General features: G+C 48.1%; 1 protein-coding gene across 1 annotated transcript in view; it reads right to left on the reverse strand.

Annotated features, from left to right (window-relative positions):
* The window catches only part of LOC111153716 (Yes associated protein 1), a 100,257-nt gene extending 81,958 nt beyond the window's left edge, over positions 1 to 18,299 (reverse strand). Inside the window, 1 exon segment of the mRNA XM_022512894.1 lies at positions 17,971 to 18,299. Coding sequence (XP_022368602.1) covers positions 17,971 to 18,299 — 329 coding nt within the window.
* Between the last annotated feature and the right edge of the window lie 2,708 nt (positions 18,300 to 21,007).

Raw genomic sequence — 21,007 nt, forward strand, 5'->3', positions numbered from 1 at the left:
TCATTTAAAATCACACAACAGATATCTTAATTTAAAGAACACCAGAGTTCCTAAATCGTGAAGAGGTAGCTTTCCTTAAATAAAACTGTTTTCCCTACTTAGCGTTACATACTGAAATACTTCCCTCCCACAGAAGTCAGTCAGCCCTAAGCTCGCGTTAAAAACTCTATCGCTTGAACTAATCTGGGGCGGAGTTGGGAAAAAGTTCTGTGTGCGTGGGTGTAAACACACTTATATAATGTCATGAATTTTCCGCTTTTGTTCCCAATGGGCTGGCGCAGCCTCGGGGCCCGGAGCGCGGGAACAGCCTCGCCGGAACTTGCCATCCCCGGCCTGGAGCCCGCAGTAGCCACCGCGCCCGCCCTCTGCCCGCACGCACGCAGGTGCCCTCTCCGCTCCGCCGTCCCGCGGGGCTCTGCGACCAGGGCCGCCGCGCGCGTCAGTCCCCGCGGCACGGACCCACTGAGGACGCGACCAGCCGCGAGCGCGCGCCCTCGGCTCCTGGTTCCGGCCGCACGAGCGCGCGCGGGACCCGCGGACACCCCGCCGAGGCCGGCCCGGGGCCGAATCGCCGACTTCCGGATGCAGCGAGATGCCCGAGCGGGCCGTGCGGTCCTCGCGCCGACACCGCACCACCCGCTCCTGCCCGCAAAGGCGGCGGGTCACGCGGGCGCCTGCACGCGCGCGGCACGGAGACGGGACCCGGCGAGGCGGCCGCGGGCACCGGCGGGGCGCGAAGGGTCGGCCAGACTGCCGACGCGGGACAGCCCCGCAGGCGCCATCTCCGCTCTCCTTGGCTCCCTCGACCCCTGTTCAGCGGGGCGCGCCCGCGCCGTGACACTCGGGACACTTCCGCAGCCGCGGCAGCTCCTCCATCCCGGCCAGGGCGTGCCGGTGCGCGCTTCCAAGGGACGCGAAGCACCTCTTTTCCCCGGCACCGACACGTGCATGAACACGGCGTCCTACACCAGCTCCGCCAGTGCGCATTAAGCCCGACACGAGCGCTCACGACTGCATGACCTGTGCGGGGACACAGTGCGGACAGAGAAACCTGCTGGTGGGACAGAAACGACAGAACTTCTATAAAACTACGGAGATGCCACAGACTTAACAGAACGGGTTTGTGGGCGAACCTGGATGTTTCCCCAGCCCTCGGGGAAGGCCCGCGACCCGCGCGACAGCCCGAGACCGCACAGACGGGACCCACACGATCTCCGGCTCGTGAACGGCTGCCGCGGCAGGTCCTCCAGACCCCACGACTCTAAGGGCTGCAGGAACCGCGGCTGCTGGAGGCGGCGCGGGAAACAAGCTTCATACGCTCGAAATGAAGTGTCTTCACCAAGTCCTGGCCGAGTAGAGCGTCCTGCAAGTCGCCCCGCAAGGGCCAGGCACCGGAACCCCATGGGAACTGCATCACCGCCCACCACGCGTGCGGAGACAACTGAGTTACAAGCGACAACCGAAACAGCCCAAATAAAATTCAAGCAGACCGCGAGGAAGAGCTCCCCAAGATGCAGAGACAGCGCGGCGCCGCGGGGCGCTGGCCCGGCTCTCAGGGGCGGCCGCGAAGTCGCGGCTTCTGTGCTAACCGAGAAGACACAAATGAAAGAGTCCCAGTTTAAATCTCCAATGCCTGTTTCTAGTGTCTTTAGATAAGAAGCAACTTGTGACGTGTCAGTGTTAAATAGAACCAGTATTTCTTAAAGTCAGTGTGCATTCTTACCAAAACTACTCGCCAAAACGAGTCACGGACTCTTCATCTAGGGAGGGTCAGCCCTGTCTTTCCTAACTCCATCCCCGAATATCAATTCCATCTTCATTCATACCTAAGTCCCTTCAAGTCAGCCTCGAGCTTTTTTACTTCTTTTCCTCCACAATTAAGTCACAATAACAAATATCTCTCCTCTAAAAATATCCCTCCTGTTGCCCAAGTTACTAAGTGTTTTTGCTGAACAGTGGTTAATTATCTAGTAAACTTGGTATACTTCATGCTAAATGGAAAGCATCGTAAATACATCATTTCAGAAAATACGATATAAAGACCTGGGAAGTCACATGAAGGTCGCCACTGATCTTCACAGAATCTGAGATCACCCAGGGCTTTCCGCTAACTCTAGCAAGGAGGAAAGCAAGGCTCCTGGGGCAGGTGAGTCCGCCTGTCAGCCACATCACTGGACACTCACTACAGGCCAATCCCGCACTAAGTGCTGGAGACAGAATGCTGAGCTGGAAAGGGTCTTGCCACAGAGACGGGGCCGGGGTTGGGGGTGGGCAGCAAACAATCAGGCAACTGAAATTCAAGAGGCCAAAGTGTTTTAAGCCAGATGTAGGATCTACTAAAATCACAGAATGTAAAGCTACTGAACCACAAACAGACTGAAGTCAACAAAAGAGGTCACTGTTCAGTGTAGAATAAAATCCTTCTAAACCACCCCAGGCCAAACTGCCCCCGAACCTCCAATACGGCAATCTCTCCTTTTCTGGGTGACTGACACAGGTGACTTCGGGCCTTTCACACTGTTCAGCTCATCCCACACACCCTGCCTCCTGAGGACAGGGACCCTGTGGCTCTCAATCCTTTTGTTCCTACTCTGAGCAGGGCGCTGAAGCCTTGAGAAGGCAGCACGACGGAGGAAAAGAACTCAGGTGTTTCTGAAATGACTGGGAAAGCCAGTTTTGGTGAGCAGTTACTATGTGCTAGCACCAGTGTGGGTGTGGGGGTGTGGCAAGTCTGTAGGTACAACCTGACTCCCAGCAAGGCCCACGGGAGGCAGAAGATGGGACCATAAGGGAGACTTGAGGTAGGAAAAATCTGGAGAGACACTCTAAGAGATGTGTGTTTTGTCAAAATAGTTCCTAGAAATCCAAAAAGCACTTCCCAAAAGCCACCATTTTGCTAATGACAGAAATGTCCAAAATCTCAGCTTAGGTTAAAAACCAAGAAATTAGGGGGTGCCTGGGTGGTTCAGTGGGTTAGGGCTCTGCCTTTGGCTTAGGTCTCTCTTCGTCAAGTAAAAAAAATCTTAAAAACAAAACAAAACAAAACAAAAAAACTAAGAAATTTCTCTGGATGTGTGTGGGGGGAGCGGACAGCTGCAGACTCAGTAAGTTAGAAAATACTTATCTCCTCCAGATGAGGTCTGAGACTAGAAACCCATCTCAAATAGCCTACATTATCGTACCTACAAACATCAACACTTTCAGAGAACTTGAATTAAAAGCAGATTTCAATTCTTATAACATAAATCCTGACTTTATGAATTGATGCTTTCTTGACATTAAAATTACAGGCATTACTAAAAACCATTTTTCCCAGTCATTTAAAATTTTCCTGAAATTGGAATGCAAAACAGTGGGAAAATGTTTTTTTTTTTTTTAAATAGGGTGAAGATTACTGTGACTGAATTTTTATAAAAAAGCTACCAAGTTTTATAAGTTTGACACAAGGGGCACCTGGGTGGCTCAGTGGGTTAAGCCTCTGCCTTCAGCTCAGGTCATGATCCCAGGGCCCTGGGATTGAGCCCCGCATTTGCATCGGGCTCCCTGCTCAGCGGGGAGCCTGCTTCCACCTCTCTCTCTCTGCCTGCCTCTCTGCCTACTTGTGATCTCTGTCTGTCAAATAAATAAATAAAATCTTAAAAAAAAAAAAGTTTGACACAAAAGAGTAAAAAGGTTGTAAAATTCACAGATTAAAAGTATCCTGTTGAAGATAAAACTGCTATTAATTTTATCCTGAGAAGAAGGAAGCTCATTCATTTTCAGTTCATTATTGCTGTCATCTAAGCAAATATAATTTCCAACATCTGGATAACCCAATTTCATTCAATGAGGACCAAAAAACCCACAGACAAGTCTATTTTATTTCCTACCACTATTTAAAAACCCCCAAAAGCAGCAACCTGAGTGGCTCAGTCATTAGCGTCTGCCTCCGGCTCAGGTCATGGTCCTGGGGTCCTAGGACCCAGCTCCAGGTCGGGCTCCCTGCTCAGTGGGAAGTCTGCTTCTCCCCCACCCCCCGACTCCTTGTGCTCTCTAATAAATGAATAAAATCTTAAAAACACACACACATAAAAAAAGAAGAAAAAACCCCATCCCAAGAGTCTCTGGAGAAATGAATGTTTTACAGGTAAGCAATGAAGCTACATAAAATCCAAACTCGAACTCCTCTTGAACACAGACTCTGGGTCCACAGGATGTGTACATCAAATCATGATTCCTCGGCCACACACAACTACCAGCGTCTGTTCTGCGAGCTTAAGCGAAACTGCCAGGCGGGTTCTGCGTTTGCTCAGAAGAGCTGATCTGAAGCAAGCACAAGGGAGCGGGGGCCGGGGTCACCGATACTCCTGGATGGTGCGGTTCCCTACTGACCCCACAGCCGCTTACTCGTCTCCAGGCTTGCAGCAGCAGTAGGGCCGAGCTCCGGAGCTCTGCGGCAGGCCGGCTGGGGGTGGCATGGTGGGGGGGGCAGTGCAGGGGCCCCTGGCAGAACCCCGGCCTCGCTAGGCAGCCCTGCTCTGCCGGCTTCAGATTGCAGGCCTGAGGAAAGGCTCCATAAATAGCGGCTCTTTCTTCTTGGGAAACCTCCTCCTAGGCCTAATGCAGCTCCACTACCAAAAATGGAGGGGTCACCACAGACCTCCTCCCTTTTCCCAATTCCAGAGAACAACTAGGGATGTCCTGCTAACCATGTTACTCATTCTGGGAGTATGAATCACAGGGCTGGAACATGATTCACTGTTTAACTTCAACTTTTAGATTCCAGAAATCACAATGGATGAACTACTCAATGTCATGAAGAAGAAAAGAACTGCTGTTTTTAGGGCACCTGGGGGGCTCAGTTGTTAGCCTTCTGCCTTTGGCTCAGGTCATGATCGCAGGGTCCTGGGATCGAGCCCCGCATCGGGCTCCCGGCTCAGAGGGAGGTCTGCTTCTCCCTCTCCCACTCCCCCTGCTTGGGTTCCCTCTCTCACTGCCTCTCTAATAAATAAATCTTTAAAAAAAAAAAAAAAAGAACAGCTGTTTTTAGAGTCCTTAGTTCTGAAATTAAATGTAGGAGATGTGTTCACTGCGGGCTCGGAAAGCCGCACTGCCCCAGGGCTGCCTCAGACAACAGGTGTGGGGGCCACAGCCCAGCGACCGGCCCCGGCCCTCCTCGTTGTGAGTTGTCACATACACACGTGGGACTCACCATTCAGACAACTCCCCTGTCCATACGTACCAAAACCTCAATGAACAAAGCCACACCAATAAGCAGGAAGAGCGAGGCTCCTTCTCACCCCGTGGAACCCGGAGGGCAGGGGTGCAGCGCGGCCATCGAACCGAGCAGCACCCGCAGCCCGCGCTTGCTCCTGCCGCGGTTCTCCACGGCGATCCAGAACCTCGTGAATCCAGAGATAAGTAACTTAAAAATGAGACTGTTTTTTGACAAAATATAAGAGGCAAGTTTTTTTTTTTTTTTAAGATTTTATTTATTTATCTGACAGACAGAAATCACAAGTAGGTGGAGAGGCAGGCAGAGAGAGAGAGAGGAGGATGCAGGCTCCCCGCTGAGCAGAGAGCCCGACGCGGGGCTCGATCCCAGGACCCCGGGACCATGACCTGAGCCGAAGGCAGAGGCTTTAACCACTGAGCCACCCAGGTGCCCCTAAGAGGCAAGTTTTAGAGGATGATTCGAATTAGATGCGAACTCGTGAACACAAACCCTCTCGTGTAACCAGAAAGCCCACATTCTGTCGAGCCCACTGAGTGGTTTCAAAACAACAGGGCCGATCAGACGGTAACCCAAAAGGAAACATTGATCGACTTATATTCCATCACTCACAAAGAACGAGATCTCACTTTCCAGAAGAAACCGTTTTCCAAAGAGATTGTGCTCCACCTGGAGTTTCTTTTGCCCCAGACGGTAACTCATCTATCCTGCACATCATTGTTTTAAATCTTCCCATTGAAGTGTGGTGGACAACACACGGGCAAGGCGCCTTGCAGCTCCTTCCCTCAAGGAGCACAGTCTGGGCTGACCTGGTCCGGAGCCTCTGAGCCGAGAGAGGCTCAGGAGCACGGGCAGGAGGGCAGCCACCTCACGCGCACGCTCTCTAATGAATACATTTTAAAGTCTTTAAAAAAAAAAAAAAGGTAGGGGCGCCTGGATGGCTCAGTGGGTTAAGCCTCTGCAGTAGGCTCAAGGCAAGTCCTGTTACCAGGATCCTGGATTGGAGCCCCGTGGGGCTCCTTGCTCAGCAGGGAGCCTGCTTCTCCCCTCCCTGCCGCCCCCCTGCTTGTGCTTGCCCTCTCCTCCCTCCCTCTCTGTCCCTGTGTCAAACAAGGACAATCTTTTAAAAATAATAATAATAATAAGGGGTGCCTGGGTGGCTCAGTGGGTTGAGCTTCTGCCTTCGGTTCAGGTCATGATCTCAGGGTCCCGGGATCGAGTCCTGCATCGGGCTCCCTGCTGGGTGGGGAGCCTGTTTCCCCCTCTCCCTCTGCTGCTCTGCCTTCCTATGCTCTCTCGCCCTCTGTCGAGTAAATAAATAAACAGATAAATAGATAAATGTCTTAAAAGATAAAATAAATAAAAATAAAAAATAATAATGATAACAAGTAAAAAACTGTAATTGCTTACACAGTACTTTACTAGTAATTCTATCTGTGCAGCATATGAAATAACATATGAAAAGGGCCCATACTCACTTCCCATGCGCTAATGAAGTTTACGTGGTAAGCAAATGTAAGGTAAGCTGCATTTAAACAGTACCCAAAAAATGGAAAGAAATTCTTTCAACTAGCATTCTCTAACAAATACTGTCAAAAAAATAGCAACAAAAAGTCTTAAAATAGGCTGCAACATTAAACTAAACTTTCACCGTGCACAGAGGCTGAAACTGTGTTTGACAATGTTCATGTAATGGGTGGTCCTCACTTTTAAAAACTTTTTTTTTCCAAGCAGTGAATTAGACCAACCACTTAATGGTTTTTCAAGTGTTATGGTTGGAAATTTTTGGTTGGAAATTTTTGTTTTGGTTTGGTTTGTTTCAAGTGTTATGGTTGGAAATTTTTGTTTTGTTTTGTTTTCGTTTTTGTTGTTTTGTTTGTTTTAATGCCCAAAGTCATGGTACGGATTTAACTTGTTAACAGTTTCACTTTGATGAAGGGCAGGAGTCTGTCAAAGACACAAATGTCACTCAAGAGGAGAAGGGCAAACCCTTCAGCAGCTCCCAGAAAACCTGTGTGCAGCTCAGTCTCGACTCCCCACTCATCCACTCCGCAGACATGGAGGAGAGATCGCTGACTGCGTCCGCGGGACTGGACGAGAAGCCTGTTCAGGGTCCCCCTGCTGCCACCTCCTCACTACTCCCCTGGACTCCCAGGAGTCTTCTCACTGGTCTCACCTTCCAACAACACGTCCACTCCTGCTTCATCTAATTCAAAAGCACTCAGCTGGTCACTGTCCATGGAACAAACCTGTAATAACCTGAGGTAGAACTACTATTCATGCGCACCTGGAAAACACACCGTCTTTTTCTAGTGTCCCTGGTTATCTGAGTTTAAGAGCAACCTCAAGCCTCTAAAACTAACTGCAGAATACAAAAAGCTAACACTCTCGCATCTTTGTAGGATGGGGGTGAGCATCCCAGAAACCACGCAGGGTGACAGGCATCACTCAGGCTGGCGTCAAGCAACAGGCTCTAAAATCAGTGAGCGTCCGGCAGACGTCGCCATCGACAAATACAGCGGGACAAAGCCAGAACATCTAACTTCACGGAGCTCACGCTAAGTTAGCCTCCGCAGGTTCTCTAGGGAGAGAGTCAGCAAGGAAAAGGCTAACAAGATAACGGGCAAGAAACAGGACCCATCCAGTCCTGACTGACACAGTCCCCAATTTGGTCCCTAACTCCACAGAGTGTGACCCAGCGAAACCTTAAGACAGCGTCTGCTCCCTAAATCCACTAGGCAGTGGCTCATGAAATCAAGAGACTCTAAGTGTGTCTACTGAGCTCAAAGACGACAACAAAGAAGGGCAGGGAGAAAGGCAGTTACATGCTTCAATGTAAGTGACCCGACACACACCATCTAGAACCAAGGAATCTTTCCAGAGAAAAATCACACTGTGTTTACACAAGGGGAGCGAGTCGGGCTACTGACAGGCTGTGCCAGTTCTCACCTACAGTGTGGCAGACACGAACTGGAAACCCACACACAGGCAGCCCAAGCGCATGCTTTGTCTTCAAGCAGAGGACGATGACCTTGACTTTCACATAGCACTGTCTAGTAACAGTGTTCATTCTGTCACCCGAAGAAGAGAGGTGTAGCGGTCCTAACACGAAAGTCTGCATGCGCAGCTGGGAGGGTTACAAATGACCCTATTACATCATCTGGAGCCCATCCAAACTACACGATTTCGGAAACATAACCTGTATCAGTCTGAACATGTGTAGAGGAAAAACAGAAACATCTGTATTTTGGCCAACTCTTCCCCAGAGGGCCTTAAAAAAAAAAAAAGTTATGCAGGAGGGTTCAGTATATTTTAACTGTGACCCCCATTACTGGTAAGGATTAGTTCCAGGCAGGTCTCAGCAATCTCCAGTCCTAAAGCTCTTTCCTAACCTTAGCATTTGGCTACTTTTAATATACTTCTTGATTCTACGTATTTAAACTAAGATACATTGATTCTGTTCTATTCTTCTACACCATACAACATTTTAATACCTTTTCCGATCCAAAATTATCCCCTTTTCTGGTATCATTTCACACTGTTCTCTGATGGCTAGAGTGCTCTGGTCTGGTTTTGTGTTGGTCATGTAGGATTTTATGTGTTTTTTTTTTTTTTTAAAGATTTTATTTATTTGACAGAGAGAGAGAGATCACAAGTAGGCAGAGAGGCAGTCAGAGAGAGAGGGGGAAGCAGGCTCCCTGCTGAGCAGAGAGCCCGACTCCGGGCTCGATCCCAGGACCCTGGGATCATGACCTGAGCCGAAGGCAGAGGCTTTAACCCACTGAGCCACCCAGGCGCCCCTATGTGGTTTTTTTAAAAGGTGTTCTTCCTCTTCTTCCACAAAGGATTTCCATATGTAACTGATTTTTACCTAATCAAGGCAGAGGCTCTTGAAAAAGTGGATCTGGATAAATTCAATGATGTCAACGACAAAGGGGCTTAAACACATCTCAGTCACTACTGTGGGTGAATCTATTCAAAACTAAACCCAGTTTGCATGAAATTCTAACCACTTCATGGTTATAACCACAGGTAGAAAATATTCTGTGTTATCTTATGACAGACATCAACGATAACCTACTGAAAAATGAGTACTTGCCAGGGAAAAGCACTTGCCAAAACTAAGAGAAAACCAAGTTATATACCTCTGGGGTGAACCAACCCAAGTACACCAATAATATCTAAGCCATTTAGATACCCACGAATGTTTTCTTTACCCTAAGACCATCTATACCAATGCAAACCAGGGGGAGGAAGACACGAGATAATTGTGTGAGGCCGTTTTACTTTACAGCTGTGTACACCAGACAAAGAACTTGGAAATGACCTACAAGCAGGAGCATCCCCACAGTCACAGGCAGGAACAGAAGTGAGGTCTTCCATGCTTCTCTCCCTGCACAAGGTTTCAGAATCCGAGCCCTCTGAGCAAAATGCCTATTCCCTTGTCAAAGCATACAGTTCCCTCTAACACATGAAGACGTAAACTAGCACAACTGTCACTGAGGGGACAGATGTGACTGAATTATCATCTGTCTAGTAATAGCACTTACTGAAGTATTCATTAAAAAGTGATCTGCAGGGGCGTCTGGGTGGCCCCGTCAGTGAAGCACTGGACTCTTGGTTTTGGCTCAAAGCATGACCTCAGGGTTGTGCGATTGAGCCCCTCATCGGGCTCCACGCTCAGAGTCAAGCTGACTGGACACTCTCTCCCCCCCTCTGCCCCTCCTGTTCATGCTCTCTCCCTCTCAAATAAATAAATCTTAAAAAAAAAAAGTGATCCTGTAATACGTAGGTCAAGTCGTATGAAACTGTCAGTAGTCACTGGCTGAAGCTTAGGAATGCAGCAACTTTACACAGTTACCCTAATAGTTACAAATTGGATTCACAAAAATTCATTCTACCTACAACTTTTAAAAAAACTATTGCACACCCTCCTCCCAGCCCAAGCGGGAGATGGAAATTTATGTCAAAGAGAAACGGACCCAGAGGCGCTGGATTCAGACCCCAGCCCAGCCAAGAGCAGGGACGCAGCCCCCGAAGCTGCTGTGCCCCGGACACAGGCATCAGCCTGACCCACCGGCATCAGCGCGCTTTGCTCGGGAGAGGATGGCAGGCTTCCGTCTGCAGAAACCAGCCACGACAGGAGAAGGGACATTGAGGGCCCTGCACAACTTGAGGGCCTGGTTGGTCCCAGTTATATTACTCCAAAAGCAACAGAAGAAAAAAAACAAAAAACAAAAAACAGGGCACCCGGAGGCTCAGTCGGTGAAGCGTCTGTCTTCCGCTCAGCTCATGATCTCGGGCTCCTGGGATCCAGCCCGCGTGGGCCCACCTGCTCAGCGGGGAGTCTGCTTCTCCCTCTCCCTCTGCCCCTCCCCCAGCTCAAGCTCTCTCTCTCAAATAAAATCTTAAGAAAAAAAATAAAGAAACACCCACTATGTCAACCATGCTCAGAAAAAAAAGGGAAAGAACAAAACCAAAAAACCACACCCACTATAAAATCCCCAGAGAGATGTTCTATCACTGCACCCGTGAAGTAAGAACTGCATGTTATTAAAAATTGCAATGGAACAATGAGCTTAGAAAAAGAATCCCTGGAAATTAAGAATGATGAAGAGCTTCCGGGAAAAAAACAAAACAATGATTAAAAAATTGAAAGCTAAAGTTAAAGGAAACTTCCAGAAGGTATAACAAAAGGATATGGGAAGAAAAACAGAGAAGATAAAATTAAAGAGTTATACTGATGAGCAGGAATTCCAGGAAAAGAAAACAGAAGGGACTGGAAGAAGTCATCCAAGAATGGATGAAAGAAATCTTTCCCAGGACCCAGGGACAAGCTGGGCACCTGCACCGCAGACCTAAGAGACACCTGACTTTCTAAGCCGTGAAATCCTTACACTGAATTAAAAAATGTACATACCAAGGCATATCCTGAAATTTAAGAAGCCCCCCCCACACACACACCAAAAGATAAAAAGAAAAAATACTAAAATCCCCAGAGGAACCAAAATGGGTTTAACTGTTCAATGAGAAAACTGGAAGCTAAAATAAAATGGAGCACTGCCTTCAAAGCTGCAAGGGAAAATAATCTTAGCCTTGAATTCTACAAGCTACTGCCCATCAAATGTCGACAGACAGAATTATTTTTGGACACACAGGATCTCAGTGCAGTTACCTACCCACCCACCCCTTTTCTCAGCAAATTCCTGAAGAACGAGACAACTGTAAGAGTGGGCAAACCAAGAGAAACAGTCAACACTGTTCCCAGCAGACCAGAGCAATGCGGGGACTTGCCAGGAGGAGATGGAGGGGAGCCCCACAGTCTGAAGCAATCATCCTAATCCAGAGCGCAAAGACAAAGGAAGGAGTCGGGGTTGTTTCCAAGGGGGCAAAACAGAAACACTAATGAAAAAAGAAGGCAATTAACAATTCCAAGAAAATATCAAAGCTATTCAGAAACTCATATACATTATACAGTTCAGCTTCATGCAAGCCGGAAAGAGCCTTAACGCCGTAGAAGTACCTAACAAGAAAATTACAGAAATTATACTAGAGGGATTAAGGAAAGAGGATTATAGGAGATGCAGAAACTTTAAGAAACAGCAGTGCTGCACATTTTATAAATACGGAGTTTTCTTAAGTTGTGGGGGAGGGGAAAGATCTCAAAGGAGTTCCAAGTGTTTGCCTGGGAAGAATCCAAGCCAGAGATAGAGAAAAGTGGGCCAGAAGTGCCTTTCTTCTTTATAAACCTTACCGTACTAAGGGGCTTTCTCCATCTATGTATATGTTATTTCCCTCAAAATTAAATATCAAAACAAAAGTTGATAAGTGAGGCTGATAATGAGACTCTTCAAACTCCTCTCCTTGGCAGAATCTAGGTCTTCTGCCCCTAGTTTCTCCTTTCCGGAATTTTCCAATTCACTCTAATGAACACGTCACTTTCATAATCAAAGAAAATAGTTTACTAAAAATCCACCACCTCTGATTGCTGCCTGGAGGAGGAGGAAGAGGGAGCACAATTTTGTGAATGTAAAACACAACCCCACAGTCCTACCGAGGAGGACAACCCCCACCTCACCCTAACCTCCCAGACGGCGGCGGCGGGGCGGCGGGTAGGTCCTCCCCAGAACTGCTCGGCGTCAGAGGCACCTCCAGATGCGCGGGAAGCCCGCAGCGACCCTCCGGCCCCGCCCGCGTGCCGACCGCAGACCCGCACTGAGCGGAGCCCTCGCGGCTGCACACCCCAAAGCGCACCGTCTTCGTCAAAGCGCGCACCTCCCTGGCCGCCCTTCTTGGTCACTCGGAGACCTTACCTTACGCCCCCCACTCTAGGTTAAGGAAGCGGCCGCGAGAGGAAGCAAAGAGCTTGTACCAAGCCCGCACCTCCGCGCCGCCACGCCAGGACCCGGCTGCGCCCAGCGGGCGCGCAGCGACCACCGGCCCCGGGAACCTCCGCGGCCCAGGGCGAGCGCAGCCCCTGGCTGTGTGCCACGCGCCCTCACCCGCGCTGTGCCGGGATTTTCCGCGGATTCGGACGAACGACGTGCCAGCAACCGGTGCGCTCGGGGTTCCGGTTCCTCGTGCCCGAGCCCAGAGAGAACTGACGGACACTTTTCCTGGTCTGAGATATTCCCGGGGAAGGAGAACGGGAAGCAGCGCCGCGACGCAGACCGAACTTCTCTGTGCGCTTCAGACGGGTCGAGCCCTTGGCAGAGGGCAGCGCCCCCCACCGTGCGGGCGCCCGTGCCAGCGGCGTCGCCGGCCCCGCCAGCGCCCGCGGTCCGGCCCGGGACAAGCGCGCCGCGCGAGGCCTCCCTGCAGCCGCCGCTCCTCACCTGTCCCCAACCTGCAAGTCCAACCGCCGGCCCCGCGCCCGGAGGCGGTGAACGAGGCAAACCCCGAGGCTCACCGCGGACGCGGAGCGACTCCCTGCGCTCGGTCCCAGACCGAACCCGGCGCCCGCCGCCCGCCAGGTCCTGAGGGCTGACGGCGACCGCGGACCGAGCAGCCAGACCGCTGCGGCGGCCACGCGCGTCCTCCTCCTAACCGCCCCGCAACACCCGTCACCGCACCACGCGCTCCTCTCCCGCCGTCCGCGCACGTCTGCTCAAGTTCCGGCCACTCACAGGCTCCCCAGTGTCCTCGTCCCGGTTACCGGGAGGCTCTGCGGAAGGCGTTCTTCAGAGAAAACGAGCCACGCCGGCAGCCGCCCGCGCCGCGTCCCGCCGCCCGCGCGTCCGCTCCCTTCCTCAGCTCCGCGCGAGCCGCCCGGGATTCTCCTCAGCGAAGAAATCCAGCTCCGCGTTCCGTTCACTCGTCACATCCGCTGCCTCCCAGCCGTCTTCCACAGCCGCCCTCACCAGTGCCGGGCCGTGGGGGGGCCGTGGGGGGCCGTGGGGCTCCTCTTCCTCGCCGCCCACCCACTGAGCAGGGCCAGCATCTCTCCTGGGGGCGCCGGGCGAAGCGTCACCAGCCCCTCCGTGCACTGCGCCTCCCCAGCAAGACCCACAGGCGCGCGCCGCCCTCCCCTCGGCCAGCAGACTGTGCCGGCAACCGGAACGGTCTTCTTTCTGCAGCTTACTGAACATTCGACGGCAACATGACAAGCTCCCCATTTCTAAGCGCAGTCGTTGGGGTTCCCCCAGTCGTATCAAGAAACCGGAAAACAGGACACCCTTACTCTCTCCGCAGACTTTCCTTTTTAACACATCCAATCTGTATTATGGTAACATATGCTGTGTTTCCAGTCTCCCACCGGGCAAGTGGTAGGAGAAGCACACGTCAAATTACAGTAGGAAATGGTTTAATCCTCTCCTTTAATCAATACATTTCTGAGGTAGCTTTAATTAGGGCAGTGGAACACACACTTCTGAAATAAAGTAGCAAAAAAAGAAGCAACCAATTACAGTGATCAATGACATCTGCAATTCAAGTTCATTTACCGTTGAAATACAGCCCAAGTTATACGCTGTGCAATGATGAGAATATCTGGAAAAATACCTTTTTGAAATGTGGATCAAGATACTCAGTATAACTTTTAATCAAACCACAGCCACAAGAAACCTTCAATCTTCAAGGACTAAAAACACTGTGGCCAGTTATTCAGAGAATGACAACAGAAATGAAGCAAAATCATCTTTAAAAATTAGAAGAACGTGATTACGGCAATGCAAATTTACAAACATTTAAGATCACTGAGATTCCTTAAACCATATTATAATTCTATATGATACATTATGTACAAGAAGTTTTTTGTTAACTATTACCATTAACAGTTACAAGGTATCAGATTCAGTAAAATAAAATCTGAGAAGTAAAAAACACTCCTTGTAACCAGAAATATTATAGAATACTAATTCAGGAAGTCATTCAGCAGCTTATAAAGAAATAGGAAGTTGTTGACCACCTACTTGAAGAACCATTTCCTGCAGGAAAACTGTAAGACAGCTGAAGAAGGCAGTAATTCTCAGAGTAATACAGAGAAGAATTCTTTCGAAACAGAAGTTCCATATACAATGTTGACAAGATCAGTTTTAAAACAGTAAACTCTTGAGCACAAATATTACACGTAATATGCAGAATTTTTCACATACTTCACAACCAGAGCTTAAATACGTGTTGGTGATAAATGTGGTTTCCTACCTTACCACTTGCCAGGCTAAGAAACATCTTTTCTCCAGATCTCACTGAGCTACGGAGGGCTTCAAAAATAGCAATGATCACCTGCCTATAACCCTTCAGTAGTTATGCTGCTTTGAAACTAGAAGAGGGGCTGACGGGCTTCAGAAAGTCACCCACCTACGGTCACAAGGCGACAACTGGTTTCCAAAGTCAACATTTCTATGTTTTCAATCAAATTACATCACCTTACATGTTTGGACCATTCACAGATTTCTTCATGCCAAATATAAACCTCAAAAAATTATATACTTTGTAACTTAAAACTTAGTTCCAATGATTATCTAAAAAGATGTACATAAAAATAAAAAAATAAAAAGGTATTTATAGTAAAATACAATTTTTCATTATTAAAAGAGCAGAAAGTAACTAGTGTAAATCTGCACTATACATCTTTTTTTTTTTTAAAGATTTTATTTATTTATTGGACAGAGAGATCACAAGTAGGCAGAGAGGCAGGCAGAGAGAGAGGAGGAAGCAGGCTCCCCACTGAGCAGAGAGCCCGATGCGGGATCCCAGCACCCTGGGATCATGACCTGAGCCGAAGGCAGAGGCTTAACCCACTAAGCCACCCAGGCACCCCTGCACTCTACATCTTGATGGCAACAGAATCTTCTGCAGACACAAGAAAAATATAAATATTGTTCCCCAAAAGAGCCTGACTTGGAAACATCAAAACCAGGATAAAAATGAACTCAGACAACAGGAATTTGGCTCCGAAAGAAGGTTCGTTTACCATCATCTTTGACTCATAGTCAGGACAGATACCAATGAGCTCATTTACCTGTGCAGTACACAAAAATAAGTCACTCATGGCAACTGATACAACCCATAAAAATCACAAAAATAGCTAACAACTGGATGTAAACTTTTTGTAACTTCTCCAAATTATGTATGATTCATAAAGCAGATACCCTTTAGAAGAATACAAAATTTTATAAGCCCACAGTAGCCATCGTCCACAAACCAACATTTAGGGGCCCTCTCTACAATTCCTCACAACCACCAACTAATCCATGGTTCCACCTATCCCTCAGGAAAAATCCTTGTATTTCTGAAAGGTCTGATATGAGAAAATTTGTCCATGGAGTCCCAAATCTTCATGTTTCTTATCATATAATAAGCCCAATTTAACTTCTATGTGAAAGTCCCCCCCAAAATCCTAAAGAACAGCCATGCTTTTTGGTTTTGGTTTTTTTAATTTTCTCCTTTTCATCTGGTAAGAACAATCATCTTTTCTTTCTCCTCTTTTTTCTTTCCAGGTAAGTTTCTCCGCACCCCCTACAACCATTTTTCACATGGCATAACTTTCCCTATCATTTTGGCCTGGTTTACCTTCCCTACAGACCCATTCAACTGGGTGTTTAGGTGGTGTGGTATAGACGTGTCTATCCTTCCTTATCTACCCTTTATCAATATCATTAAGAGACACATTCCTTCTCAGAGGAAAAACCACTGGAAACTTTTTAAAATGGACACACAGAGTATTTATTTCAGGTCAAAATAACAAGATCACTCAAAATAACGAAAACGTAGGCAGATGTCACCTGTAAGCAACTGTTACAAGATACAAAAGACTCAGAAGAACATAACCGCTGCTCTTTAACCTCATACTTTTAGCTACAGCATCAGTCAAAGAAAGGAGGCAAGCACGCTATTAAGCTGTTTGAAAAACCTCCCCAGGTCAGCACGTGACCCAGCAGGGAGAGGTTCAAAAAAGTACAGCCTTTCTTCTTCCTTCCAAGGACCTGGTCTGTCCCTTCAAGGCACATCCCTCACAGCTAGCAGCTCTTTCAATCATGGACTTTGGCCGTCTGCTTAAGAACAGACGATCTTGCTAATGCAGATGAGTTTGCCAGACTTGTGTGGACTTTCCAGTCTCAGGCCCTTTACTGTCCTGGCTGAAACCTGACCCTTTGAAATGGATACCAGGACACCAGAAAACGAATTTTAAAAAGAAGAAAAATGTTACAGGAGAGGGGGGCAAAAAACGGTAGAAACTTTTGAAGATGAAACTTTTTTTCTTCACTCTTCTAAGCAAGCCTCTCTGAAAACCCTGTTACATTACACACCACTGCCTGGGAAGACAAGCACTATACTTACTAAGACTCACACAACGAAACAGATCACTAATTGTATTATCTGATCTAACAGACAGATGTTACATTTGCCGGACAAGTCCACTGTCAAGACCGATCTCAATCAAAACTTGGATTGGTTTTAACTTTATTATCTCTACCTGATTAAACAACAAGAAGCAAGCAACTTTTAAAAAACATCAGTTTCAGTCTATAATTAAAAAGTTTTTTATACACTTAAATCCAAAAAGCCAGATAAAAATACTTAGGTATTACCTACAAATTCAAAGTAAGAAAGGATAAAAACTTTGATCTTTTCAGCCTGAATGAAATTTTGCCATTTTGTCAAAGACAAGAAGTCTCATAAAAATAAATACCACAATGGCCTTGTTTTTGTTTTCCCAGAAGAGGATTCTGTCTTGAGGACCTGCTAGCTTGAAGGAAGTTTGCCGTGGAGCGACTGTATCAACCTGAAAACTCCTGGTTCTCTGTAGGTGGGGGGGGGGGGGGAATCAATCACATCAGACGGCGGCTAAAGGATGTGTCATTTGACAACCTCGACTATTGTAAAATCTGACTCCCAAAGAAGACCTACTTACTTTGTAGTTCTTCTCTGCCAATAAAATGTTCATTTAAAGAGATGTCAGCCTGTAATTCCCACAATTTGAAACGTTTCATAGTATTCTTTCAGTTTTAAGCTAAGCTAATTAATAGATTTGGAACAAAGTCAAAATGAGAATATTCAAATTGCCACAAAAGAAAAGATTATTAAAAGGCTCTGAACCAAGAATCAATCAAGCTTTTAAGATATAACCCAAGCTGAAGCAAGTAATTATTACATGTTAAATGAAAAAAAAATTATGTGTGCATGTGTATACATATGTATATATCATGGATCTCTATATTAAGATAAAACTAAGTTTGACATAAAGTAAAACATACAAACAAATGACTTTTAAATCCTGATAACACCTTCTTGAGCTTTCCACAATGTTCACTCACTTTAAGAAGTATCTCTGACCAGAGGACGTCTTTGCCATCTCCCAGCCCGCCGGCAGAGGGACATCATCAGGGATCTCAAAAGAAGACTGTCGAAGGTGCTGAGCGGTGGGGGTCGCTGCTGGGCCCGAGACCACCCCGGTGGGCGTTAGGCTCCCTGGGGATGCGGCGCCCAGCTGCAGGGAAGCAGGTGAGGAATGAGCTCGAACATGCTGCGGGGTCAGGGCTCCTCCGGTGCCCCCATCAGTACTGGCCTATTGGGAAGAATAAGATAAAAATTTCTTAGAAATTATTTTTAAAGAGGGTCTCTTTAATCTTTGACAGGATTTCATGGCAACCAAATGTCTAAGTACCAAATGCAAAAATTAAAGTTTGACACAAAGGAATATAGGTTTATAAGTGTGTATTTTTTAATGCTTTGTGTGATTTTAAAGTGTACTCACACAAACATTTATAACTTTACAGATTAGCAGTCCATATAAATTAAGCTCTACGTAGCACACATTAGATGTGCCTTCTGTATATTTTAAAGGAAAATAGAACATAATGAATGGAACATTTCTACAGTATGTTGGATTTAAAATGTAATGTTTTTTGAAAAAAATCTTATTTATTTGACAGAGAGATAGCGAAAGACAGGGAACACAAATAGGGGAGCAGCAGAGAGAGAGGGAGAAGCAGGCCTCCTGATGAGCAGGGACCCTGACATGGGGACGCAGCCTAGGACCCTGGGATCATGACCTGAGCTGAAGGCAGAAGGCAGATGCCTAAAGACTGAGCCACCCAGCTGCCCTAAAACTTAATTTTTTTTTTTTTTTAACAGACTTTATTTGAGAGAGAGAGCACGAGCAGGGGTGGGAGGAGGGGCAGAGGAAGAAGCAGGCTCCCAGCAGCAGGCTCCCAGCTATCAAGGAGCTCCACTTGGGGCTAGATCCAGGGACTCAGATATCATGACCTGAGCTGAAGGCAGATGGTTAACCAACCGACTGAGCCCCGCCAGGTGCCCCTAAAACTTAATTTCTAAAAAGACCTGGGTATTATGGGTGCTATTCTGAGTTCTGAAATGTCCCATGTATAACACAACCTAAGGAATACGGTAACTATACCCTCTCTCTTTTCTTGTTCAGCTAGCTTTTAAGTGGTTCGTGTTTCTTTCCAGGCCAAACCCTAAACACTGGACAACTGCTATTTTTTTCTCACCATGGACCAACGGCAGGGCCAATGCCAAACTATGTGATTTTTTTTTAAATTTTATTTATTTATTGACAGACAGAGATCACAAGTAGGCAGAGAGGCAGGCAGAGAGAGAGAGGAAGGGAAGCAGGCTCCCCGCTAAGCAGAGAGCCCGATGCGGGGCTCGATCAGGACCCTGAGACCATGACCTGAGCCAGATGCGGGGCTTGATCCCAGGACCCTGAGACCATGACCTGAGCCAAAGGCAGAGGCTTAACCCACTAAGCCACCCAGGCGCCCCAACCAAACTATGTGATTTTTAATGAAAGCAAGAGATTCAGAATCATTCAAATGCTCTTAAGACATCTAATGAAATGAAAACCCAACCATGTATTCCTATGCAGATGAAAAAAATGAAAACAGCTCAACTGCAACAAAAATATACACATGTAACTACAATGGTGGAAGGGTAGAAAAAAGTTTGCATCCAGACCCCAAAGATGGGAGTTCCAGTCTGCACAGGCTACTGTGACAGTGAACAGATACCAACCTCTGAGAGCCTCACTTCCGTCATGTGTGAGAGCTTCTCTCGTACATGTGTGCGTGTGTATATATGTACATACATACACACGAACGGACCTAAGCCAACCGTCTGTAGACAGTAGTATTTATAACCCACATTCACACCATTCACAATCCAGCACAGCCATCTAAATTCCTCATTAGAATTAGGGTTTGATTACTAAAGTAAGAATTTCCTTGGAGACCAGAAGCAATCAGCAGAGGCATTTATGCCTTAAAGTCAGCCCCACTGCTGAGTTTCCAATCAGAATAAACCCGAATTAGGACATCACTAGCAGAACTAAAAATCAAACTTACAGAGGCGCAACCCCTCCTTCAGAAACTTATTAAAAACAAAACTAGAGATTATGAATAGAATATGAATCCATAAGCTGCTGGACATAATTCTCGTGATTATTTACTAGAATTTTGCAACGTTTCAGTTGCGGGTCTTTATGGCTTACAGATGCCACAGAATGAGAAACTCACTCTCCTACGTGTCTTCTGCTTTCAAACCCTACGGAGGAGCGCGCACCCGACTGTGTCGTCCATAACAGGCAACACCAGCACACGTTTCCCCGGAATGACTCCAGGGACCCACCTCCAGGCCTGGGAGAAGGAAAAGTGTCCCCCCCCCCCCCCCCCCCCCCCCCCCGGCCAAGCTGCAGTGCGCAGGCCGGCAGCTCCCAGGTTTCTCCTTCCTGCTCCCCAAGCCGGCCTTCGCCAGCAGGTTCCCAAAGCCCTGGGTCTGCGGCAGGAGGGCGCACAACAGGCCTGGCAAGCAGGAGCGGAAGGGGAAGCGGAATGGGGGCGCTCACTCTTCTTCCCACTCAAGTTACAGCCCGACTGGACCAACTGCATCGCAGTATTTGGAAAACCAATTAACTTTTGGGCAAAGTTCCTATGCTCAAGTTTAGCCTGAAGCAAGTTCTTTTCAAAAAGAAAAAGCAGCAGCAAGGCAGGCCTAAGCAAACAGATGTGGGGGAGCGCTGGGAGTGCGAACCCGTTCCCGACAGTCTCTCCCCGGAGCCGGATCGCACCGGCCGCGGAGCGGGCGCCCTGCGCCAACGCCGCGCTCCGTCCCCGGGGCGGACTCCAGAGCCAGGGCGAGCCGCCGATTAGTCATCGCTTCCCCAGCAGCGCGCGGGGTCGCGGCGGCGCCACGCAGCCCCGGCCCCCGGCCCCACGGCCCCGCGAGGTCCCGCTCCCCTGCGCGGCGAACGCGCTCCCCCAGGAGGCGCTCCTCGAGTCCCCCCATGAAACCAACCCGAGTCTCCGCAGGGGCCCCAGACCCCAGAGTCCCCCC

This window comes from Enhydra lutris, unplaced genomic scaffold (genome assembly GCF_002288905.1).
Source record: "Enhydra lutris kenyoni isolate GAN:26980312 unplaced genomic scaffold, ASM228890v2 scaffoldscaffold34, whole genome shotgun sequence".
NCBI lineage: Eukaryota > Metazoa > Chordata > Mammalia > Carnivora > Mustelidae > Enhydra > Enhydra lutris.